This window comes from Myotis yumanensis, unplaced genomic scaffold, assembly GCF_028538775.1.
Source record: "Myotis yumanensis isolate MYYU_CA2020_CCGP unplaced genomic scaffold, mMyoYum1.0.hap1 SCAF_23, whole genome shotgun sequence".
NCBI classification, from domain to species: Eukaryota; Metazoa; Chordata; class Mammalia; order Chiroptera; family Vespertilionidae; genus Myotis; species Myotis yumanensis.
Genome location: NW_027223774.1, coordinates 5,180,138 through 5,207,144, shown reverse-complemented (window position 1 = coordinate 5,207,144; position 27,007 = coordinate 5,180,138). Strand labels below are relative to the sequence as shown.

The 27,007-nt window shown below is 43.5% G+C and overlaps 1 protein-coding gene across 2 annotated transcripts in view; it reads left to right on the top strand.

Moving 5' to 3' along the window:
- LOC138999855 (zinc finger protein 665-like) overlaps nucleotides 1-22,490 on the top strand; it is a 29,931-nt gene extending 7,441 nt beyond the window's left edge. The window contains exons 3-4 of one of the 2 annotated variants that reach the window (XM_070402070.1): nucleotides 14,792-14,865; nucleotides 22,153-22,490. In XM_070402070.1, the coding sequence (XP_070258171.1) occupies nucleotides 14,792-14,865; nucleotides 22,153-22,245 (167 nt within the window). In that variant the 3' untranslated portion in view covers nucleotides 22,246-22,490. Of the gene's footprint in view, nucleotides 1-14,791; nucleotides 14,866-16,155; nucleotides 17,795-22,152 lie in introns of those variants that run through there. The other variant, XM_070402069.1, reaches the window with a different exon arrangement.
- The last annotated feature ends 4,517 nt before the right edge of the window (nucleotides 22,491-27,007 follow it).

The following is a 27,007-nucleotide window of genomic DNA, read 5'->3' as shown; positions in this document are numbered from 1 at the left end:
AGACTCTCCTCAGCCAGCCTTCCCGTGGTTCTGGTTGATGTCCGCTCTGACTTTTAGTTGTATTTTTGAAGTGGTTGTCCACGGCGGCAGTCTCCGGTGTTTACCTATGCCGCCATCTTCGATCAAGTCGAAAACTAGGAGATATTTATACCCTGCCAGAGTGGGCCTGACTTCTGTGCAGTCTATTTCCCAGTGTTCCCCCGGGGGCTTTCCCCGAGCTCGGATTCCCGTTGGGGGTTTCTTACCCTGTTTGGCATTCACTTGAGTGCAAGTGATGCATCGGGACACAATGCTGTCTATTATAGTATTGAGGCTGGGTATATAGTATCTATCCCTTAAAACTTCAGTAAGCTTCGTATGGCCTAGGTGGGTGGACTGGTGTAACTGATTAACTATTGTCTGTCCTAGAGCCTCAGGAACCAAAGGTCGGCTGTCCGGTAAAGTCTACTATCCTTCCAGGCTCCTGAAGGCCTGCCTCTGTATGGCTAGTTTCTCCTCCTTCTCCGTATAGGCTGGTGAGGTGGGTAGGTCAGGGTTTGGAAGAGTCACTAGAATCTGTAAAGTTCCCACTGGTTTTAGGGCAGCCTCCCGGTCCGCTTCGTCCACAGCCTGGTTCCCTCTTGCTTCTATGGGGTCCCCTTTCCGGTGCTCCTTACAGTGAACTAATGCTACCACCTTGGGTAGCCAGATGCCTTCTAGTAGAGCTAAAATCTCTTCCTTATATTTTATGTCCTTCCCGGCTGAAGTTCAAAGTCCCCTTTCCTTGTAAATAGCACTGTGTATATGAGCCATTGCAAATGGGTACCCGCTATCAATATAAATCGTTACTGAATTTTCTTTTGGCCACCAGAGAGCCTGAATAGGCCAATTAACTTGGCCTTCTGTGTCGCCGTCCCTCGAGTGAGTGCCTGAGACCAGAGGGTTTGGTCTAAAGCAGCGTTTCTCAACCTGTGTTCCGACCCCTTTGGGGGTCAAACGACCCTTTCACAGGGTCGCCTAAGACCATCGGAAAACACATACGTAATTACATATTGTTTTTGTGCTTAATCACTATGCTTTTAATTATGTTCAATTTGTAACAATGAAAACACTTCCTGCATATCAGATATTTACATGACGATTCATAACAGTAGCAAAATTACAGAGATGAAGTAGCAACGACAATAATTTTATGGTTGGGGGTCCCCACAACATGAGGAACTGTATTAAAACATGAGGAACTGTATTAAAGGGTCACGGCGTTAGGAAGATTGAGAACCACTGGTCTAAAGTAACCACCACCCGCATTCCTGATTCCTTCCTGGACAAAACTGTTCCTGTCCGTGAACAATACCTCGTCCGGCTATGCCAGTGGGGTGTCATTGAGGTCTGGGCAGGCTGCCTGTACCAGGTCGATGACCTCTGAACAGTCATGTAGAGGTTCTTCAGGGTCATCGTCCGGGAGTAGGCTGGTAAGGTTGATGGCAAGAATCTTGTGGAACCTGCCGAAACCGGTTTGGCTTGGTGGATAGAGCGTCGGCCTGTGGACTGAAGGGTCCCAGGTTTGATTCCGGTCAAGGGCATGTACCTGGGTTGCGGGCACATCCCCAGTAGGAGGTGTGCAGGAGGCAGCTGATTGATGTTTCTCTCTCATCGATGTTTCTAACTCTCTATCCCTCTCCCCTCCTCTCTGTAAAAAGTCAATAAAATATATTAAAAAAAAAAAAAAAAAAAAAAAAAAAAAAGAATCTTGTGGAACCTGATGCAGGGTGGTCGAGTAGAAGAGCCTGAAACTGGGTGACTCGAGCGTTTGCTATCCAGTGCTCCGGCGTGCTCCAGAATAAGCCGCAACCGCATGTGGAGTGGTTAGGATCAGTTCCTGCCCTAGGGTTAACTTGTCTGCTTCTTTAACAAGTATAGCTGTGGCTGCTACTGGTCTTTTCCAAGGCCCAAGACTTTGGGTGAGGACCCCTTTCGCTATGCCCCTTGTCTCACATACGTAGAGGTGGAAGGGCTTAGTTACATCTGGCAGTGCTAAAGCAGGAGCTGATGTTAGGGCAGTTTTTAATGTTTCAAAGGCTTGCTGCTCTGTCTTAGACTACTCCAATGGTTGAGTTGCCCCTGTGCTGGAGTATAAAGGCTTAGCGATCTCTGCAAACCCTGGGATCTGTAGGCGGCAGTATCCAACTGTTCCTAGGAACTCGCGTCACTGTCTCTTAATCTTGGGGGTGGGGATTCGTAGGATTGCCTCAACCCGACTGAGAGAAAGAGTCCGCTTGCCTTGACAGATGTTGTACCCCTGCTATGTAACTTTGGGGGTGCGGAGTTGGGCCTTCTTGGCCGATACTCTGTGTCCCAGAGTTTGTAATGTGTTCAGGATACTTTCAGTGGCCATTTTACACTCAACTTCAGTGTTTGTAGGAAGGAGGATGTCATCTACATATTGTAGTAAGGTACACTCGGGATTTGTATGCTGAAAGGTGAGCAGATCTGAGCTTAAGGCTTTATCAAATAAGTTGGGGGAGTTCTTGAACCCTTGTGGTAGGTCTAGGTTAATTGTCCAGAAAATCCTGCCTCAGGGTCTGTCCATTCAAATGCAAAAATGGGTTGGCTTGCCAGGAGCTAGAGGGATGCTAAAGAAGGCGTCCTCTAGGTCTAAGACAGTTGTCCCAAATAGCTTCTATTTCTTATATATTTAAGGCCCGTCACCTATGTCCAGGTGTAGGGGGTTCCCATATAGGTGCTGCTCCTAAGCGGGACATGCACAAGTGGTCTGGACCATCCGCTTGAGGCTTGTGCCAATACCTTCTGGTAGGACACTTTCACAGAGACAGCACCGAGATCTGAGCCGAGCCGGAGAAATTACACACAGACAAACAGGTTAGATGCAAGCACGCAGGGGGTTTATTTACCAGTTTCTGATGGGTCTCAGACGCTGGGAAGGATCCAACCGGCAATACTTGCTGATACACACAAAGGGGTAGACGGCGCCGTTGGCTGCTGGCTCTTTCGTCGATCGACAGTTAATTGGGCAGAGTTTCATGCTGGGAACCGAGACATGAGCACACACAGGTCCTCACGCTCTGGCGACAAAAGAGCTGTGCGTTGCTGGGTCCATCAGACTGGTTATATAACCCTCTGTAGACGTGTTCTTCGTTGCAGCGGCTGCCATGTGTGGATTTACCCTGGGTCTGTTAATCTATGGGTGTGTACAGGCTTTGGGCATTCCCATCAGATAGGTTGTTTACCAGTACTAGTTGGGTTACCAGGGTGCATTCTTGGGTCTCACACAGTATTCCTATATCTAACATTAGGTACTATAATAATTACTATAACAGTCCACACAGGGTTACATGCTTTAAGTCTTACATTCTAAGGTCCTAACGTTAAGTACCATAATGATTACTATAACAACAGTGTAAAATTTACGCTCCAGCGGGGAGGAGGCTCAGGAGAGTGTAAGGGTTAGGGACTGTCAGGTGTATGGTCTCAACTCACTTGCTGACTTCCCTTAGGTCCTGCACTTAGGCCGGTAGTCTTTTGTCCCTGGTTTTAGGACTGGGGGTAAGGGGGCCTTCCAGGGTGACTGGCAAGGAATAAGAATACCTGCTTCTCATAGTCTGTGAATGTGTGTAACAATACCCCGCTTAGCCTCTAGGCTCCTAGGGTATTGTCTTACCCGAGCTGATGTTGGGGTAGCCATTAGCTGAACTACGGCTGGGGTTTGGTGACTTGCCAGTCCTGGAGGGTTGCTCTCTGCCCATACAGTGGGGAAAAGCTGCTGAAGTCTTTTCAGGTATGCAGAGGGCTCACTGGTGGGTAAAGTTTCTGGAGGCAGTTCTTCCTGTAAAAGATACTCATCTGACAGAGGGCAGGTGAGTAGGATTCTGGTAGGAAAAGAACCTTGGGCTGGAGGGTCCACAGTAAGGTGGGCCTCGTCCTCTTCGAACGAGATGGTGGCTTGTAGCTTTTGTAGGAGATCTCTTCCTAATAAGGGGTAGGGATAATCTAGCATGACTAGGAATGAATGGGTTACAGTCCTTTTCCCAAGATCTGTCTTTTTTTGAAGTCCATGGGCAGAGAGTTGACTTTCCTGTGGCCCACTGAATGCAAGTTTTCTTGGTCGTTACTGGTCCTAGTAGGGGTCCTCAAACTATGGCCCGCGGGCCACATGCAAATACAAATATTGTATTTGTACCCGTTCTGTTTTTTTACTTCAAAATAAGATATGTGCAGTGGCATAGGAATTTGTTCATAGTTTTTTTTTATGAGAATGTCTATGTAGGCCCTTTTTAAAAAATTAATTAAATCTTTATTTTCAGATTATTACATTTGTTCCTCTTTTTTCTGCCCATATCTCCCCTCCACCCAGTTCCCACCCCACCCTCCTCCCTCACTCCCCTTCCACTGTCCTCTTCCATAGGTACACGATTTTTGCCCAGTCTCTTTCCCCATCCCCCTCACCCCTTTCCCCCCCAAGAATAGCCAGTCCATTCCCTTTCTATGCCCCTGATTCTATTATAATCACCAGTTCATTCTGTTAATCAGATTATTCACTTGATTTTCAGATTTACTTGTTGATGTGTATTTGTTGTTCATAATTTGTATCTTTACCTTTTTCTTCTTCCTCTTCTTAAAGGATACCTTTCAGCATTTCATATAATACTGGTTTGGTGGTGATGAACTCCTTTAGCTTTTTCTTATCTGTGAAGCTCTTTATCTGACCTTCAATTCTGAATGATAGCTTTGCTGGGTAAAGTAATCTAGGTTGTAGGTTCTTGGTATTCATCACTTTGAATATTTCTTGCCACCCCCTTCTGGCCTGCAAAGTTTCTGTTGAGAAATCAGCTGACAGTCATATGTGTACTCCCTTGTAGGTAACTGACAGTCTTTCTCTTGCTGCTTTTAAGATTCTCTCTTTGTCTTTTGCTCTTGGCATTTTAATTGTGATGTGTCTTGGTGTGGTCCTCTTTGGATTCCTTTTGATTGGGGTTCTCTGTGCTTCCTGGACTTGTAAGTCTATTTCGTTCACCAGGTAGGGGAAGTTTTCTGTCATTATTTCTTCAAATAGGTTTTCAATATCTTGCTCTCTCTTCTTCTGGCACTCCTATAATTTGGATGGTGGTACGCTTGAAGCTGTCCCAGAGGCTCCTTATGCTATCTTTGTATTTTTGGATTCTTTTTTCATTTTGCTTTTCTGGTTGGGTGTTTTTTGCTTCTTCGTATGTCAAATCATTGACTTGATTCTTGCGATCCTCTGGTCTGCTGTTGGGAGTCTGTATAATATTCTTTATTTCAGTCAGTGTATGCTTAATTTCTAGTTGGTCCTTTATCACAACATCAATGGTCTCATTAGATTTCTTGTAGATCTCATTAAGTTTATCAGCAGTTTCTAGAAATTCTTGAAAAACCTTAAAAGTGTGATTTTAAACTCTATATCCAGTAGTTTGCTTTCCTCCAATTCTGTCATTTGTGTCCTTTTTCTTTGTCTCCGCATTTTTTATGCTTCCCTGTGTTGATAAAGTAGTTTTATGTGCTGAGTGTCCTCTAAGGCCCAGTGGTTCAGCCTCCCCAATTACCTGAGGAGGACACTCTTGGTGCACCCCCTTGTGGTCTTTGTGCACAGTCTTGTTGTAGTTAAGCCTTGATTGTTGTAGTTATCATTGGGAGGAATTGACCTCCAGGCCAATTGGCTGTGAGAATCAGCTGTGTCTGCAGTGGGAGAACTTCTCTGCTTTAGACGCCCCTCTGGGGCAAGACTTGCTTCAGTGGGGCTTTGGTGCTCACTGAGTCTGCCTCCTGTGTGTGTCCTTATGATTCCACAGAGTTGCAAACTGGATGGTCCCACTCTGATCTCTGGGTTTCCTGGCTCCTCGATCTCTAGGGAGGTGCTAATCTAGCCTTTACCTGAGGCTATCCAGCAAAAGCTTCCCTGCAGGGCTTGGGTGGGGCGGGTCCCACGGGATCAACAGGGTGGGGCTAGCAGTTATTGCTGCTCTCAGTCCTGCCTGCAAGCCCCTTGGAGAGAAAGCTGCCCTCGAGTTCCGACCGATGCCAGACAGTCCTGCTTCTCCCGTATGGGTCTGGGTCATAGAGACTCGCCCAGAACTGGAGCTCAGAGCCTGCGACTCCCTCCGGATTGAAAACGGCAACCTCCCCCTCAGCCGCCACCCTCTCCGCATGCACCTCTGCACCTTAGTATTTTACTTCCGTACTGCGCCTCCACTGAGTCTCAGTATGCTTTTCTCTTTTCTTGTAGTTGTAGAATTTCCACCCAGCCAGCCTTCCTGTGTTTCTGGATGATGTCCGTTCCGTCTTTTAGTTGTATTTTTGAAGTGATTGTTCGAGGCAACAAACTCCGGTGTTTACCTATGCCGCCATCTTGGTTTCTCCTATGTAGACCTTTTATTCTATTTTGCTTCATTATTTCTTGTAATGTCTATCACAGGTTTTTTATTTCTTTGTTTTTTTACAATTTGTTGTTTTTTTATTGATTTCAGAGAGGAAGGGAGAGGGAGAGATATTTAGAAATATCAATGAGGAGAGAGAATCACTGATAGGCTGCCTCTTACATGTCCCCAACTGGGGATTAAATCTGCAACCCAGTCAATGAAGGAAAAATACCACATGATCTCACTCATTCATGGATAATAGAGACCATTATAAACTGTTGAACAATAATAGATACAGAGGCAGAGCTGCCTCACACAGATTGTCAAACTGCAGCGGGAAGGCCGGGGAGGGTTGGGGGGCAGGAGGGAGGGGGGTAAGAGATCAACCAAAGTACTTGTATGCATGCATATGAGCATAACCAATGGAGATAAGACACTGGAGGGTAGGGGAAGCCAGGGGATTGTCAAGGGCCGGGGGGGGGGGGGGGGGGGGGGGGGGCGTTGGAAAGACACATATGTAATACCCTTTGTAATACTTTAAGCAATAAAAAAAAAAAAAAAGAAAGAGCTTTTCTATTTCCACCAGAAGTGTCATTGGGATGTTGATAGGGATTGCTTTGAATCTCTAGATCGCTTTGGGTACTAATGACAGCTGATACTGTTAGCATTACAAAGTAGGATCATGGAATGTGTTTTCCAACTTACTGATTTATTCTTTGATTACAGCCGTCAATGTGTGTGTATATGTTTTCTTTTGTTAAACCTCACATAATTCTTTTTTTCCTTGAGTTTTAAGGAGAGTGGGAGGGAGAGAGGGGTAGAAACAGATATAGAGAATAAAATAACAATGTGAGAGAGACACATAGTTTGTTTCACTTTTTACATGTCCCAAACGGGGTTGAAATCGAACCTGCAACCATTTGGTGGAGGGCAGGGCCCCATGCTTAACTACTGAGACACACTGCAGGGGGCAGTCAGTAGTATTTTATACTTTACAGCATAGAAGTCATGCATGCACCTTCTTAGGAAGTAAACTTAATATTTTCTTTTCCATTATGCTGGTAATCTTGTAAATACATATTTAATTTGTTATTCTGTATTAATTTCTGTTCCTGTACAGGGACACAGCTAACTTCATTGGTTGGTGTTATATACCATGTTTTGAGAAATGAGTTATATATATCTATATAAATATGTATATATCTTTTTAGAAACGTGGAGTCTGTGATTTCCAATACAGAATTCCGTCACCTCTTAGCAGAGTGTATTTTTTTATTTTTTATTTTTTTAAAATATATTTTATTGATTTTTCACACAGAGGAAGGGAGAGAGATAGAGAGTCAGAAACATCGATCAGCTGCCACCTGCACACCTCCCACTGGGGATGTGCCCACAACCAGGGTACATGCCCTTGACCAGAATCGAACCTGGGACCCATCAGTCCGCAGGCCGACGCTCTATCCACCGAGCCAAACTGGCTTCGGCTAGCAGAGTTTATTTTATTTATTTTCGATTTTTTGTGGTCACCGTGGAACAACTTAAAATACCTTTTTTAAAAATAATATATTTTATTACCCTAACCAGTTTGGCTCAGTGGATAGAGTGTTGGCCTGTGGACTCAAGGGACCCAGGTTCGATTCCAGTCAAGAGCATGTACCTTAGTTGTGGGCACAACCCTGGTGGGGACTGTGCAGGAGGCAGCTGATCGATGTATCTCTGTCATCGATGTTTCTGACTCTTTTTTTTTTTTTTATTAAATCTTTATTGTTCAGATTACATTTGTTCCTCTCCCCCCCCCCCCCATAACTCCCCTCCTCCCAGTTCCCCGCCCCACCCTCCGCCCTCACTCCCCACCCACTGTCCTCATCCATAGGTGCACAATTTTTGTCCAGTCTCTTCCCACATCTCCCATTCCCCTTTCCCCCGCAAGAATAGTCTGTCCATTCCCTTTCTATGTCCCTGATTCATTATAATCACCAATTCATTCTGTACATCAGATTATTTATTCACTTGATTCTTAGATTCACTTGTTGATAGATGCATGTTTGTTGTTCACAATTTGTATCTTTACCTTTTTCTTCTTCCTCTTCTTAAAGGATACCTTTCAGCATTTCGTATAATACTGGTTTAGTGGTGATGAACTCCTTTAGCTTTTCCTTATCTGTGAAGCTCTTTATCTGACCTTCAATTCTGAATAATAGCTTTGCTGGATAAAGTCATCTTGGTTGTAGGTTCTTGGTATTCATCACTTTGAATATTTCTTGCCATTCCCTTCTGGCCTACAAAGTTTCTGTTGAGAAATCAGCTGACAGTCGTATGGGTATTCCCTTGTAGGTAATTGAGTCTCTTTCTCTTGCTGCTTTTAAGATTCTCTCTTTGTCTTTTGCTCTTGGCATTTTAATTATGATGTGTCTTGGTGTGGTCCTCTTTGGATTCCTTTTGTTTGGGGTTCTCTGCGCTTCTTGGACCTGTAAGTCCATTTCTTTCATCAGGTGGGGGAAGTTTTCTGCCATTATTTCTTCAAATAGGTTTTCAATATCTTGCTGTTTCTCATCTTCTGGCACCCCAATAATTCTGATATTAGTGTGCTTGGAGCTGTCCCACAGGCTCCTTACACTATCTTTGTATTTTCGGATTCTTTTTTCATTTTGCTTTTCCGGTTGGGTGTTTTTTGCTTCTTTGAATTTCACATCTTTGTCTTGATTCTTGCACTCCTCTGGTCTGCTATTGGGTATAATATTCTTTATTTCAGTCCGTGTATGCTTAATTTCTAGTTTCTTTATCGTAGCATCGAGGGTCTCATTATCCCTCTCCCTTCCTCTCTATGAAAAAAATCAATAAAATAAAAAAATGTATATATATAACATATATATATATATATTATTGATTTTTTATAATATAATCTTAAATCTTAAAATATATTGTAATCTTATCTTACAATATATTTTAAATCTTAAAATATCTTAATTTATAACAATGTGCCGAAACCGCTTTGCTCAGTGGATAGAGCGTCCGCCTGCGGACTGAAAGGTCCCAGGTTCGATTCCAGTCAAGGGCATGTACCTTGGTTGCGGGCACATCCCCAGTAGGAGGTGTGCAGGAGGCAGCTGATCGATGTTTCTCTCTCATCGATGTTTCTAACTCTGTATCTCTCTCTCTCTTCCTCTCTGTAAAAAATCAATAAAATATATTTTTTAAAAAATTATAACAATGCCGAAACCGGTTTGGCTCAGTGGATAGAGCGTCGGCCTGCGGACTGAGGGGTCCCAGGTTCGATTCCGGTCAGGGGCATGTACCTGGGTTGCGGGCACGTCCCCAGTGGGAGATGTGCAGGAGGCAGCTGGTCGATGTTTCTCTCACATCGATGTTTCTAACTCTCTGTCTCTCTCCCTTCCTCTCTGTAAAAAATCAATAAAATATATATTTAAAAAAAAAAAATTATAACAATGTACCTTAATCCATAGTGTCAATTTCATACAAAATCTCTGCTGGTTGCCATTTCTACCCATGAACCCACGTAAGTTGATATGACATTATCTTTAATGTTGTTTGTCTAATAGAAGCGATTTAAGATTTTATTCCTTTTATTTATTTTTTATTTTTTAAAAATGCTTTTTAAAAAATATATTGATTGACCGCCTCCTGTACACCCCATGTTCGGAAGGAGCCCACAATATAGGCATGTGCCATGTCCAGAAATCAACCTGGGTCCTCTTGGTTCATAGATAAACGCTTAACTACTGAGCCACTCAGGTCGGACAGTTCCTTTTATTTTCTGAAGTTCCAGCAGAAATCAAAGTGATATGTGTTTCTTTAATAGAACACCACAAATTTTCATATTTCTGTACATTTTCACATACATGGCATCTTTATATGTTCATATGTTAGTGTTGTGTATAATTTTAAAATTACCTCCAGAAGTATATTTCTAAAAGACTTGTTATAGGGCAGGTCTAATAATGAGATGGTCTAATAATGAGAAAGTTTTGGAGCTGGAAACATTTTTTCCTCTCCATTGTTTACCATCTGTTCTCTCAATATTCTTTTTTAAAAATATATATTTTTTATTGTTTTTTTACGGAGAGGAAGGGAGAGAGATAGAGAGCCAGAAACATCGATGAGAGAGAAACATCGATCAGCTGCCTCCTGCACAGCTCCCACTGGGGATGTTCCTCAACCAAGGTACATGCCCTTGACCGGAATCGAAACTGGGACCCTTCAGTGGCTCTATCCACTAAGCCAAACTGGTTAGGGCTCAATATTCTTGTTGGATGGTTTATGTTCATTTATAAGTTCCAAGTTTTATATCATGCTCTTCCCCGCCCCCCCCCCCCCCCCCGCAATATTTTTTGGCTTAGAAACCCCCTAATGATCTTAGAGAAGCTGTCTTTTCCAAGAGGAATTATTTTTTATATGTTTTTAGATAGTATTCTGGGATCCTTAATATTTTCATTGTTTTTTATTTGTTCTCATGTTTATATTCATTCCACGTAGAATTCACTGAGCTGCTTGCATTTCTATGTCGCTTTCTCTAATTGTCAGGATCTTAATTAATTTTTTATATAAGCTACCTTCTCCTTTTTACTATTCTGTCTCTATGGGGTCCCCTCGGTGGTCTATTTCTTAGTATCTTAGGAGTTCCTTAAATTCTCTTCACATTTCCACGTGTTTGTTTGCTTCTCTGAGTCAAAATGTTAGTGAATTAAAATTTTAATGATTTATGTACAAATTCTTTGATTATTTGATTACTATTTTTTTTTCAAATTTAATAAAATTATTTTATTGCATTATCAAAGACATTCTTTTTTTTTCCCATTTTTTTGAATTAGATCTTTATTGTTTAGATTATTACATTTGTTCCTCTTTTTCCTCCCATAACTCCCCTCCTCCCAGTTCCCACCCCACCCTCCGCCCTCACTCCCCTCCCACTGTCCTCATCCATAGGTGCACGATTTTTGTCCAGTCTCTTCCTGCATCTCCTTCACCCCTTCCCCCCCCCCCCCCCCCGCAAGAATAGTCAATACATTCCCTTTCTATGTCCCTGATTCTATTATAATCATCAGTTCATTCTGTACATCAGATTATTTATTCACTTGATTCTTAGATTCACTTGTTGATAGATGCATGTTTGTTGTTCATAATTTGTATCTTTACCTTTTTCTTCTTCTTCCTCTTCTTAAAGGATACCTTTCAGCATTTCGTATAATACTGGTTTGGTGGTGATGAACTCCTTTAGCTTTTCCTTATCTGTGAAGCTCTTTATCTGACCTTCAATTCTGAATGATAGCTTTGCTGGATAAAGTCATCTTGGTTGTAGGTTCTTGCTATTCATCACTTTGAATATTTCTTGCCATTCCCTTCTGGCCCGCAAAGTTTCTGTTGAGAAATCAGCTGACAGTCGTATGGGTATTCCCTTGTAGGTAACTGAGTTTCTTTCTCTTGCTGCTTTTAAGATTCTCTCTTTGTCTTTTGCTCTTGGTATTTTAATTATGATGTGTCTTGGTGTGGTCCTCTTGGGATTCCTTTTGTTTGGGGTTCTCTGCTCTTCCTGGACCTGTAAGTCTATTTCTTTCACCAGGTGGGGGAAGTTTTCTGCCATTATTTCTTCAAATAGGTTTTCAATATCTTGCTGTCTCTCATCTTCTGGCACCCCTATAATTCTGATGTTGGTATGCTTGAAGCTGTCCCAGAGGCTCCTTACACTATCTTTAAGCCTTGATTGCTGTCAGCAAATTCTTTGATTATTTAATTACTATTTTTAAAATGTATCTTTATTGATTTCAGAGAGGAAAGGAAAGGGAGAGAGAGAGAGAGAAACATCAGTGAAGAGAGAGAATCATCGATCGGCTGCCTTCCTGTATGATTGGGGATCGAGCCTTCAAGTCAGGCCTGTGCCCTCATGTGGAACCAAACCGTGACCTCCTCGCTCATAGATTGAAGCTCAACTGCTGAGCCACCACTGCCAGGCAAATTCTTTGATGTTCTGAGTTCATCACGTCTTTCATTCATGATTCTAGTGTATTTTTTTTTTTAAATATATTTTATTGATTTTTTACAGAGAGGAAGGGAGAGGGATAGAGAGTTAGAAACATCGATGAGAGAGAAACATCGACCAGCTGCCTCCTGCACATCTCCTACTGGGGATGTGCCCGCAACCAATGTACATGCCCTTGACCGGAATCGAACCCGGGACCCTTCAGTCCGCAAGCCGACGCTCTATCCACTGAGCCAAACCGGTTTCGGCTCTAGTGTATTTTTTAATTCAGGTATTATGTATTTCAATTTCTCCTTTTGGTGTGGTATTTATACACTATTTTCTCATCATATATATACTAGAGGCCCGATGCACAAAAATTTGTGCACTCGGGGGGCGGGGGGGGTGGGGGGTCCCCCAGCCTGGCCTGTGCCCTCTCGCAGTCTGGGACCCCTCGGGAGATAACGACCTGCTGGCTTAGGCCTGCTCCCGGGTGGCAGAGGGCAGGCCCAATCCCTAAGTGCAGCCCCTGTCACACATAGAGCAAGGCCCATGGAGGGGGGTTGGGGCGCCATCCTCTATCACCCACAGAGCAGGGCCAATCAGGGGGATGGGGTGCCACCGCTGTCACACTCGGGGCAGGGCCGATGGAGAGGTTATGGCTCTACCCTGTCACAGAGCAAGGCCTGTGTGTGTGTGTGGGGGGGTGGGGTTTGGGCGCCATACCCTGTCACACACACAGCAAGGCCCGTGGGGGTTGGAGGGGGTTGGGGCGCCTCACCCTGTCACACACAGCGCAGGGCCGATCAGGGGATTGGTGAGCTCCCCCCTATCAGGCACAGGCACAGAGCAGGGCCCGTGGGGCGGGGGGGGGGGGGGGTTGGGCACCGCACCCTGTCAAACACAGAGCCCCAGGGCAATCTGGGGATTGGGGAGCTCCCCCCATCAGGCACAGAATAGGGCTGATCAGGGGGTTGGGGCGCCTTTCCCTGTCACAAACAGAGCAGGGCGGATAGGGAGGTTGTGGCCCCTCCCCGTCACACATAGAGCTGCAGGGCGATCAGTGTTTTGGGCGCTGCCCCCTGTCAGGCTGATCCCGGTGCCGGGAGGCATATTACCCTTTTACTATATAGAATAGAGGCCTGGTGCACAGGTGGGGGCTGGCTGGTTTGCCCTGAAGGGTGTCCTGGATCAGGGCGGGGGTCCCCACTGGGGTGCCTGGCCAGTCTGGGTGAGGGGCTGAGGGCTGTTTTCCGGGTGGCGAGTGACTGGAGCTCCCAACCGCTCCTTTTTTTTCCTTTTTTTTTTTTTTTATTCTGGGCCAGCTTTAGCTCTGAGGCCTCGCTGCTGAAAACATTGATACAAAGTTTCGGTCCGGCTGGGTTTCAGTCAGGCTGGTTTCTGGGGTTTGTTTACCTTCTTATTTGCAACATAGTACATAGTTGCTTAGAGTTGCAACTGAGAGGCTGGCAAGTGAGGTGGGGAATGTTGGAGTCCGCAGCAAGCAAGCCTCATGCTCCCTTCAGTGCCTGGCTGCCGGCCGCCATCTTGGCTGACAGTTACTTTGCATATACTCACTGATTAGCCAATGAAAAGGGTAGCGGTCGTACACTAATTACCATGTTTCTCTTTTATTAGTGTAGATTTTTTTTATTACATACTATTTTGTTGATTTTTCTATTCTTTTTGAGGTAATTAATATATTTCCATTAATGTAGTGCCAGTTTGGTTACATTTATTTTGATTTTTGGATGGTACACTTTTTCTGTTTTTTTTTCTTTTCTTTTCATGACTGATATCTTTTGTTGAGATTCCTCAATTGTAAAGTAGCAGGCTTTTGAACATGCTTTCTATAAGAGAAAACTACCAGCCATCTGTGGAACATATTCTACTTTCAGTCAATACTGTTTTCAAGACCTCTGTTCTTGGTTCGGCTGTTTAATTTCCCAGTTGGAAATGTTGTCTGTTTCTTTCTCAGACCCACTGTATCTGTCATGCCTGATATACATCTTGAGTATCACAGTCTTTGTGGTGCTCGAACAATTTCTCATTTGTAGCTGCCACTATAGGGCACTCACCTTGTACCTCCATTCTATTCGCACTCTGTATCATGCACAACAGCCACTTGTTATTCAAGATGCTTCAAAACATGGAGATCATTGAACACGCACTCCCCTCATCTCTCCCCAGCAAAGAAACTGTGAATTGGGAGTGTTTTTATAATATTGCCATTGTGCTTTAGGGGGTTGGAGCAGGAATGATCCGCAAATGTAAGCAACACCTTGCCCCTCTTTGATGTTTGTTTTCCTCATTGTACCTATCTTGAGCTTTCCTTGAATCGTTCACTGGCTCTTGGAATATTCAAAAATGTCGTTTGGTCAATACTTGCTGGTAACTTCAAAGTGCACTCACCTAATTGTCAAACTGAAAATTTGTTTTCTTTCAGCTATGTCATCTGAAGATGACCAGGCCTTTATGCCAAATATCGGAATACAAGATTTATTCTCTGAAATGATATTGGTAAGATATGAAAGGTGTCAATTTGATGATCTATACTTAATGAAAGTCTTGGTATTTGAGGAAGAAAGTGACAAGAACAGAAGTTATTAATATAAACAGAACTAATCTGTAACAGTTATAATAAAATTGTTGTTACCTAAAGAGGTCAAGTATATTATGCATTTGGGAAACTTTCCATTTTAAAGTCAGTTCCATTGGCAGATCAGTGTGTTTCTGCACGTGAATATTCAAAACTCCTTTTAATGTGATGCAGTGTAGGAATTCACATAGTCTGCAGTGTAAATAATCATTTGAATTTTGTAAGATGTAGGGTGAGCTTAAACTTTCATGGAATCATTTCTTAAATGTAGAGATTTCTAACGTACCTATAAAATTTAAATATGCTCAATTGGGCAATCATTCTTATTATTATTATCACTTTTAAATATATTTTCATTGAATTCAAAGAGGAAGGGAGAGGGAGAGAGATGGTAACATCAATGATGAGTATCATTGATTGCATGCCTCCTACATGCCCCTCAAGAAGGATGGCGTCCGTAACCTGAGCCTATGCCCTTGACTGGAATCAAACCCAGGTTCCTTCAGTCTACTTGCCAAAGCTCTATCCACTGAGCCAATTCAGCTAGTGCTTTCATTATTATTTTTATTCATTATATTTTTTTTAATTCAGCGAGGCAGGGAGATGAAGAGAGAGAGGCAAACATCAGTGATGAGAGAGAATCATTGACTGGCTGCCTCCTGCATTCCTCACACTGGAGACTGATTGTGAGCCTGGGGCTTGTGCCCTGATGGGGCATGGAACCGTCCTTCTGGTTCAAACTTCGAGACTCAGCCATTGAACCATGCTTGCTGGCCAATTTGGCAATCTTTTTTGTTGTTGTAAATTTATTTTATTGATTTTTTTACAGAGAGAAAGGGAGAGGGATAGAGAGTTAGAAACATCGATGAGAGGGAAACATCAATCAGCTGCCTATTGCACACTCCCTACTGAGGTTGTGCCCACAATTAAGGTACATGCTCTTGACCGGAATTGAACCTGGGACCCTACAGTCCGCAGGCCGACACTCTATCCACTGTGCCAAACTGGTTAGGGCTGGCAATCTTTTAAAAAAGGATTCATTCATTCTTTTGTATTTAATTTTGTGTATTATTTTAATAAATTAGGAGAGCTTTTGTTGTACAACCATCTTGGTTTAGTGAGTATCATGAAATGATTCTTATGGAACAGTGTACATGTTTAATGAAATTAAAACTGTCAGTAAAAGCCTATCTATCTCTCATTACTACCAGAGTACACATAATGGAGACAGAAGTTATCAATGGAATGAACATTGGAAAAATTTTAAGCGAGAGTCATATCTTAATCATTGGAGAAGCGAACTTGCAGAGGACCATTATGAAAGTGGAAGAGTCTGTGACCCAAGGTCCAATCACAAAATACATGAGGTTATTCCTATTGTGGAGAAGACACACAAAGGAAGTCAATTTGTCCTGTCTTTTTATCAGTCATCAAATTACACTGAAGAAGAGAATATTCATACTAGGAAGGAAGCTTACAAATGGAATCATTGCGGTATAATCTCTAGTCAAATAGTCAATACAAATATAGTGGAAAAAATCCATAGTGGAAAAAAACCTTATAAATGTAAAGATTCTGGTAAAACATCTAATTGTCCTTCAGGTTGTATTTTACATCAGAAAATTCATACTGGACTGAAGCCTTACAATTGTAAAGCATGTGGTAAAGCCTTTAGATGTCATTCATCTCTTATTGTCCATAAGGGAAGAATTCATACTATTGCAAAATTTTACAAACTCAGAGAAAATGGAAAAGCCGTTAGTCAGTCCTCAGGACATACTCAACATCACAGAAATCACATGGGAGAAAAGTTTTATAAATGTTCAGAATGTGACAAAACTTTTAGCTGGCCCTCAAGACTTAGTATTCATCAGAGAGTTCATAGTGGAGAGAGGCCGTATAAATGTAGAGAATGTGGCAAAGCCTTCACTGCTTTATCAACCCTTACTAACCATCAGAGAGTTCACACAGGAGAGAAGCCGTATAAATGTAGAGAATGTGGCAAAGCCTTTGGACAGTTCTCACACCTTACTACTCATCAGAGAGTTCATAGTGGAGAGAAGCCTTATAATTGTGGAGAATGTGGCAAAGCCTTTAGCGATCCCTCCGTTTTTAATAGACATCAGAGAGTTCATACAGGAGAGAAGCCTTATAAATGTAGAGAATGTGGCAAAGCCTTTGGACGGTTCTCATACCTTACTACTCATGAGAGAGTTCATACTGGAGAGAAGCCTTACAAATGTAGAGAATGTGGCAAAGCCTTTGGACAGTTCTCAAACCTTACTTCTCATCAGAAAGTTCATACTGGAGAGAAGCCTTATAATTGTGGAGAATGTAGCAAAGCCTTTAGACATTCCTCTACTCTTAATAGACATCAGAGAATTCATACAGGAGAGAAGCGTTATAAATGTAGAGAATGTGGCAAAGCCTTCACTGATTTATCAACCCTTACTAACCATCAGAGAGTTCACACAGGAGAGAAGCCTTATAAATGTAGAGAATGTGGTAAAGCCTTTAGATGGTCCTCACATCTTAATACACATCAGAGAGTTCATACTGAAGAGAAGCCTTATAAATGTAGAGAATGTGGCAAAGCCTTTAGACGGCGCTCACACCTTACTACGCATCAGAGAGTTCACAGTGAAGAGAAGCCTTACAAATGTAGACAATGTGGCAAAGCCTTTAGACAGATCTCACACCTTACTACGCATCAGAGAGTTCACAGTGAAGAGAAGCCTTAGAAATGTAGAGAATATGGCAAAGCCTTTGGATGGTTCTCAAACCTTACTATTCATCAGAGAGTTCATATTGGAGAGCAGCCTTATAATTGTGGAGAATCTGGCAAAGCCTTTAAGCGATTCCTCCGCTCTTAATAGACATCAGAGAGTTCATACTGGAGAGAACCCTTATAAATGTAGAGAATGTGGCAAAGCCTTCAGCGAGTCTGCATCCCTTAATCAACATCAGATAGTTCTTACTGGTGATAAGTCTTTCAAATGTAGAGAATGTGACAAAGGATTCAGTTTGGCTTTATCCCTTAGTCACCATCAGAGAATTCATACTGGAGAAAAGCCTTATAAATGTGATGAATGTGGCAAAGCCTTTACCCATTACTCATCCCTTAATCGTCATCACAGTATTCATACTGGAGAGAAGCCTTATAAATGTACAGAATGTGGCAAAGCCTTTAGACGGTTCTCACACCTCACTACACATCAGAGAATTCATACTGGCGAGAAGCCTTATAAGTGTAATGAATGTGGCAAAGGCGGTTGTGATATCTCATACTTTGCTAAGCATCAGAGAATTCATACTGGACAGAAGCCTTATAAATGTAATGAATGTGGCAAAGCTTTTACCTATTACTCATCCCTTAAGCGTCTTCAGAGAATTCATACTGGCGAGAAGACTTACATATGCAGAGACTGTGGAAAATCCTTTGGCACCTCTTCTTCCCTTACTTCTCATCAGAGATCACACTGGAGAGAAGCCTCATAAATGTAAAGAATGTGGCAAATCTTTTGGAAGCTCCTCAGAACTTACTAAGCATCAGAGAGTTCACAGTGGAGAGAAGCCTATACATGTAGACAATGTGGCAAATCCTTCAATACCTCATCAAAACTGACTGACCACCAGAGAGTTCATACTGGAGAGAAGCCTTATAAATGTAACGAATGTGGCAAAGCCTTTAGCCAGTCCTCATCCTTCAATTTTCATCAGAGAGCTCACCAAAGAGTGTAGCCTTATAAATGTTGAGAATGTAACAGCATTTTCTCAGGGTTCCTGCCTTATTGTACAGCAGAGATCATACTTGATAGAAGTCTTACAGATGTGTGGAGTGTTATAAGTCCTTGACCAGCTGTGAGAACTTACTGAACATCACAGAATGGATACTGGGACAAAGCCTTATGAATGTGAAAAACGTAGACCAAAGCTTTAAAAGGCATTCATCTCTTATTGTACCTGAGAGACTTTATACTAAAGAAAGTCATTACAAATGTATACTTTGGGCTGCAGCCTTTACCCACTGCTAAAAATTTACTGAACATCAGAGATTTTACAATGGTGGAAAGCCTTATACTATTGAAAATGTGTGAAAGCCTTTAACCTGTGGTCTAACCTACTCAACATTTTAGGAATCATTCTACAGAAACACAGCAGTAATTTAAGTTTTCATTTAAGGATCTAGGCTTCGCCGAGGCCGGTTTGGCTCAGTGGATAGGGCGTCGGCCTGTGGACTGAAGGGTTCCGAGTTCGATTCCAGTCAAGGGCATGTACCTAGGTTGCGGACACATCCCCGGTGGGAGATGTGCAGGAGGCAGCTGATCGATGTTTCTCTCTCATTGATGTTTCTAACCTTCTATCTCTCTCCCTTTCTCTCTGTAAAAAATCAATAAAATATATTTTTTAAAAAAAAGGATCTAGGCTTCAATGGTTGAAGCTACATTGAGAATGATAAAACAAGGCTTTACAAATTATCAGGCATATCTCAAAATGTATATCCTCATTTATATCTCATACAACATATCATTATTACTGGATTGAAGTCCAGCAGATATAAAGAATGTGACAAAGCTTACTCACTGTGCAAACCTTACCTGACATGAGAATTCATACTGGGGAGAAACAATACAAATTTAAACAGTGTCCTAAAGTCTTTCATCAGCATCTGTAGCTTATTCCTCACATTGGTATTTATTCTAGAGGGAATCCTTAAAACTAAAGAATGTGGGAAATCATATAGTTGGACCTACAGCCCCAGTCTTATCAGGGATTGCAATTGGGTAGAAATTCTACATTCATGATATAAGAGGAAGGACTTTTGTTTAAAATGTACAGTTTATAAAACTCCAAGTAACTAATGCCTTAACAGATTTTAAAGATATAAAAATGTTATCCAAGTATGTAATTGATTATGAATTTTAAAGCATCAATGAATTCACACTGGATAGGTAGCCAAAATGCCTTTCAGAAATTGCTCTAAATTAGTACACCCAGTGTATTTTAAACTTTAAATGTAGTTAGTAAATATTGGTATATTTGAATATATGAAAGGAATTGATGTTTCCATATGTAGTTACTTAGAGTGTTATTTATATTGAAATCATTTGAAGTATTTTGAAAAGGAAATATTGTGATTCTGTTCCCATATCACTTGGTGCTGCTGTGTTTTATTCCTGGTGTATGTGTGAAATTATGGGGTTGATTGTTTCTGCCTTAAAGATCTGTGAGCTGTTGTATACTATATGGACTTTACTTGTGTACTTTCCCATGGAATATTGTGTACATGGTAAGGGACACTATTTTTTTCTATTAGAGAATAATCCTATTGAATAAATCTTTTAAAATAGTTCTCGAGTTTTGTAAATTATGTCTTCAAAGTTACTTCCTTTTCTGTGCCACTGTGTTGAGCTGAAAACTTTTTGAGAGCATGTCAATTTGTGGTTGTGACATTTATGTGGCCAGACTTACCTTCAGGACAGTGCTGTCTGTGTAATAGATTTTCTATAATTAAGAAGTAAATTGCAATACCAGTGACGTTGTTGTACCCAGGATGCAGAATCAGCATGAACTCTGAACGTGGAGAGAGGACACCTTTCTCAGGCTGCATTGCTAACTGAACTCAGAAAAATTAATTCTATTTCTTTCATTTCTCATTCCCAGTTCCTCTGGTTTTTCACTTTGTCTTCTAAGCTGCCATTCCTTTGGCAGTGGTGGAACTACAGCATGTAAAGCTTCCTGTCCCTCATGAGCCTTTCAAGTCTCTGTATCTTCCACTCAGTAGTTTGGAATTTACAATGCAGTGACTGACATCAGAATGTGGCGAATATTTTGCTTTATATTCATGAAGTAGGTAGCCCACGTTTGGGGTTCTCATGCTGACACCTATAGTTTTTAATATGAATATGAACGTTTGGAATACCACAATTGGCATCTGTGTACTTTGTAATTGGAATGATTTTTCTTGTCCTGATTTTCATTGGAAACCTTAAGAATTTCTCATTGTTGTCTCGTTAACTTTTTTTTAAAAATATATTTTATTGATTTTTTACAGAGAGGAAGGGAGAGAGATAGAGAGTTAGAAACATCTATGAGAGAGAAACATCGATCAGCTGCCTCCTGCACACCTCCTACAGGGGATGTGCCCACAACCCAGGTACATGCCTTGACCGGAATCGAACCTGGGACCTTTCAGTCCGCAGGCTGATGCTCTATCCACTGAGCCAAACCAGTTTTGGCCTGTTAACTTCTTTATTGGGGTAATTTACCCATGTTATACTGGTTTTATTCTCACTTTTTTAAATATGTTTTTTTAATTATTTTAGAGAGAAAGGGAGAGGGAGCGAGATAGAAATATAAATGATGAGAGAATCTATTCTCTCTAGAATGTAGCCTAATGTTTGTCATTCTTTCTAGAGGAACCACAGATACCATGGATGCTTTGCAGTTCAAACCTTTTGTTATTTTGAATGCAAAGTTTTTTTTTTATATTCATAGCCTGACCAGAGGTATGTCCATTGGCTTTATCTGTCCCTAGAGTTTTTGAAGCCATCACTATACATTCCAGGGATAGCAGGTAAGCAGAGATTGAAATGAAAGCTGCACAGTTATTGTCCAGGGCTGAATTTACAAGGTGGTAAACATCAGTTCCATTTGTGAGTATAAACAAGTCATCTTTTCAAAGAACAGTTTAGACAGCTGCCATTTTGTAAAGCGTGACTTGGCAGCCGCCAGCTGGCCACGTGGCTTGCAGCTCCCCTGGGCGCTGCCATCTTGAAACAGCAATGGCCAACCTCTCCCTTTGAATTAGCCAGTCGCAAAAGACTGCCTGAGCTCCAATCAAGAGCAAAGGACAGGTCACCGGCGTCAAGGATTATACAGCTGAGCACACCACCTGTTTGGTTTGCATCTGCTTCCAGACCATGTGTGTGCACCTTCTATGTAGAAGTAAAGATGTTTGCCTTGCTGCCTGGCTCCCGAGTATGTTTTGTGTTCTTCCAGGGCCCCTGAATTTGGGGGCTCACCTTATTTCTAACTATGCATGTGCCCACCTAAAGGACCAAGTCATTGCAGAAACAAGATGTTCAATATTCTTCTACTATACTTTCTGACATACCCATGGAGCATTCGTAAGGATATGTATGTGATGATATTTTATGACTAAGATTCATCTGAACCAGGGGCTTTATGAATTTGTTCCGTTACAGGACATACTAATTGTACCAGTTAATGCGGATTTTGTAATCAAAGAAAACACGATAATTTCAAGAGAAACATCAGAAGTGCTTTACTCAAGGTAATGTCCATTGTGAGCTACTCATTTTCCCCATCTTTCAGGGAATTTGGGGATACCATACCAATAGAACTTTCCTTGTTTTGAGGCAAACCATTCAGAGACTCAATTTTCCACTTTGTACGTTTTGAAGTGCTGCTCAGAAAGTGCATGTGCCATCTATCAGAACAAGTGGTAATCTGAAAGAGCAAGGTCTAGTTCAGGGGTGGGCAACCCCTGGCACGTGTGCCAAATATGGCATGCCAGTAACTTTTGCTGGCTTGTGAAACCCTCTCTTATAATCTTCCCTTTACAATTTTTTTGAACATTTGAATGACTTAAATGTTAAATTACAAGGAACTGACAAGACACTTGATGTTATGTTTGGTTACATAAAGGCTTTTGAAAAGAAACTGCAAGTCTTTAAGAGGGATGGGGATGGTGAGCGATTTAGTTATTTCCCAAACCTCAAGAGGCACATCAAAGACCTCCCAAAAGATGACAGAACAGACTGTCAAAGCCTTCAAAAGCTGTTTTTAACCCTTTTCGGTCCAACATGGAGGCTGACTCGCCAGACCAGGTGCTAGGAGCAGGTCCAACATCGAGCTGAGGTCTAGCTCAGCTATGTTGAGTCTTGATCTCTGTGGGGAATGAGGAAGGGAGTAGGAAAGCCTGTTGGTGTCAGTATGAAATTGCCCATCTACCAAGGGAGAGTTATGTGTTTCACCTTCTAGTTGTTCATCCTCACACAGACCATTGCAATTTGTTGTTTAATTAAAGTGCTCACATGAATTCCAATTGCACTCATGTTCCTGGGTTCAAGCCCCTCCCCACCTCCAGCCCTTCCCTGAGATCCCAGTTCCTACAGGGTTGCTTCAACCTCACTATCAACATCTGCACGCATGGCCCAAGGGAAGGTTGGGGCAAATTAGCTCCTGACATAACCCTTTGCAACTGTTATTTTCCAAAACACCTGGAAATCTTTCTGAATGCTTTTATAATATTCTAGAGGCCCGGTGCACCAAAAATTTGTGCACTCGGGGGGGGGGGGGGGGGGGTCCCCCAGCCCGGCCTGTGCCCTCTCACAATCTGGGACCTCTCGGGAGATAACGACCTGCTGGCTTAGGCCTGCTCCCGGGTGGCAGAGGGCAGGCCCAATCCCTAAGTGCAGCCCCTGGACAGGCTCAGAGCAGGGCTGATTGGGGAGTTGGGGCACCGCCCTGTCATGCACAGAGCAGGGCCGATCAGGGGGTTGGGGCGCTGCCCCCTGTCACTCACAGAGCAGGGCCGATCAGAGGGTTGAGGAGCTCCCCTCTGTCACTCACAGAGTAGGGCCGATAGGGGAACTGGGGCACCGCCCCGTCACACACAGAGCAGGGCGGATCAAGGGGCTGGGGCGCTACACCCTGTCACACTCAGGGCAGGGCCAATGGGGAGGTTATGGCTCTACCCTGTCACACTGATCCCGGTGCTGGGAGCCTCGCTGCTCTGCTGATCCCGGTGCCGGAAGGCATATTACCCTTTTACTATATAGGATAGAGGCCTGGTGCACAGGTGGGAGCCGGCTGGTTTGCCCTGAAGGGTGTCCTAGATCAGGGTGGAGGTCCCCACTGGGGTGCCTGGCCAGGCTGGCTGAGGGGCTGAGGGCTGTTTTCCCGCTGGCAGTTGACTAAAAAGCTCCCAACTGCTCCTTGTTTTCTTTTTTTTTTTTTTTATTCTGGCCAGCTTTACCTCTGAGGCCTCGCTGCTGAAAACATGGATACAATGTTGCGGTCCGGGGCTGACTGAAAGCGGTTTTGTTTAGTTTCTTATTTGCAACATAGTAATAGTTGCTTAGAGTTGCAGTTGAGAGGCCGGCAAGTGAAGCGGGGAATGTTGGAGTCTGCAGTCCCTGGAGGAAGCAAGCCTCCCTGTTCGCTTCAGTGCATGGCTGCTGGCCGCCATCTTGGCTGACAGTTAATTTGCATAAGGATACGCTGATTAGCCAATGTGAAGGGTAGCGGTCGTATGCCAATTACCATGTTTCTCTTTTATTAGTGTAGACTAGAGGCCCTGTGCACAATTCGTACTCAGGTGGGGTCCGTGGCCTGGCGGTGATCGGGACTGATCAGGGCCATCTTGCCCAGTCAGGGGGAGGGACTGCAGGAGGCTGGCTGTGGGAACACACTGACCGCCAGGGGGCAGATTCTGCATTGAGTGTCTGGCCCATGGTGGTCAGTTCACATCATGGTGACTGTTCCTTAGGTCAACCAGTCATAATGGTCACTTAGGCTTTTATATATATAGATTTGAAGCAAAATTTGTGAGTCACTGACTTCCAAACTTTACCATTGGGAATGGAGAGGGATGTTGACAAGCAGACATCACTGTCAGAGGGTGTTTCATTCCATTTTAAATTTTAAGGAGGAAATCCACAGGAATGTGTGAAATTTGGAGATCACTTTTTTAACAGATCATTTCTGGAGGTTGTATTTGTTCCTGTGGATTGAATACTCTCTCACAGAGAAGGTTCCTGTTTGATGCAGGGAGGGCTTCATCAGGGTTTCTGTCAGGGCATTCCCCTCCGTTCCATTGATGTATGGATCTGTTTTAAAACAGGATCACACCCACTTGGTTACTCTTGCTTTGTAAAATGTTTTCCAGGGTAAAATGAATCTTCTAACTTTTCTATATTTAAAGTGTTTCGGCTGTCTCACATCTCCTTGGCTGTCTGCAGCCAGCATTGCCTTGGAAATTTGATAGGTAATCTATTTATTCTGTAGAACACAGAATATTAAGGAATGTCTCAATTTATTTGTACCTGCTTTCTTTAGCATTGTGTCATTTCAGTGTAGAAGCCTTTCACTGTCTTTGTAGAATGGGTTGGTCTTTAGGTATTCGTCTCTTAGTTATATGTGGTGTGTTTTCTGGCTTTGGGTGGCAATACTGAGGATTGATATTTGATTGGCCTAAAGTGATTTAATACTTATATAGGTTAAACATAATCCTCTGGTGTGATTACTGTAAATTACAGGTTTCTACACAGGTCATGTCTTGAAAGTAAATAAAGTTTGAAAAAACTCTAGGGAATATCTATATTCATGAAAATACTGTAAAATAATCAAAATTAATAAATGGTGATGAGACTAAATAAAGTGATAACAGTTATTATTGTTATAACTTTTTTTTAATATATTTTATTGATTTTTTACAGAGAGGAAGGGAGAGAGACAGAGAGTCAGAAACATCGATGAGAGAGAAACATTGATCAGCTGCCTCCTGCACATTTCCCACTGGGGATGTGCCCGCAACCCAGGTACATGCCCTTGACCGGAATCGAACCTGGGACCTTTCAGTCCGCAGGCCGACGCTCTATCCACTGAGCCAAACCGGTTTTGGCTGTTATAACTTTTAAATATTGATTTTTAAATTATTTTGTATCCCAAATATAAGGAATACTAACAGGAGACATTGTACATTATGGTCAATAGCCCATTATCTAGATTATAGATAGGGACTACTAAATTAAAGGCATTCATTTCAAAATTCACTCTCAGAACTCACACAATTGAAAGACTACAACTTACAAACAGAAAATTTTTATCCCTTGAAAAAATACCAGATAATATCTCCTCCACTGTGTTAGATGGGATCTTATATCATCAGGGGCCTAACCATGAATGGATCTAGGTCTGTCTCTGACACCCGATTCACCTGCTTCTCTAACTCAAGCTGCCTCTCCCTTCAGATGGGGAGACAGGGAGGGGCTGAGAGAGCAGGCTGCCCTCCCCCTCCCCCTCCTCACTGAGGGTTTAAGGATCCAGGCAAATCGGAGGCAGAAAGTTGCTGATTTCAAACAAAATCTGCCCGCCTTTTGAGTTCTCTGTAACTTCACTGTAAGAATGTGTTCCCGGCTTGTGAAAATCCTGGGAAAGTCCCTTCCCTGGGACACCTGCCGCTGAAGGGCAGACCAGCCAGTAGCTCTAAGCACAGCCTCTGGGAGCTGGGAAACTTCTGTGTGAATTCCAGGTTCCTCCTCCCCTCTTAATGCTTTTGCCACAGCTGCCATTCACTCGCTAGCACCCTAATAAAGGAACAGCCCCTCTATCTGGGGTGCCTTGTGCCATCAGAGGGCACCTGGCCCTTTCCTCCCTTTAAAGAAGTAAAAGAAAAGCCCTCTCTCTGCTCCTGTCTCTTCTCTCCCTTGTGAATCCTTTCGCAGCCGCGTCACCAGCCAAAACCCTGACAATGACGTGGGAAACTCCCCCAGGAAGGGCAGTCCCTGTGGGAGGAGGTGCGGGGACCCGGGGCTGCCCCCTCGCTCCTGCCCCGCCCTCCCTCCCTCTGTCCCTGCACAGGCCTGGCCGCCGGGCTCGGCCCCGCCCCCATCGCGGAGCCGCTCAGCTCAGGCTCTGGCCCCGCCCACCCCGCAGGGAGGCGCATGCGCAGTTCCTTGCAGACGCGGAAGCGGCCGTGGAGGGGAAGGTGGCGGTTCCCCCTGAGGAGGGTGTTTGTCTTTAAAGCTGACGCTCCCGTCCCCCACCCCGCAGGGAAGGCTGAGGGCGCTGCCGGCGCTGAAGTCCTTGTTGGGGTCCCCGCCCCGGAGCCTCTCTCAGCGGTGAGTCCGCGTCCCGGGAGGCTGCGCGGTGCGGGCGCCACGTGCCTTTGGGAGGAAACGGAGGCCCCGGCCCGGGGTCTCTCCGCCTGTGGCTGTGGCCACCGCCTGCCGCGCGGTTTTCCCGCTGAAAACCGTTCCCGGGGCCGCCGGTCCTCCCCGCGGGGCTGAGAGTCTGGGTCAGGGGGTTCCCGCC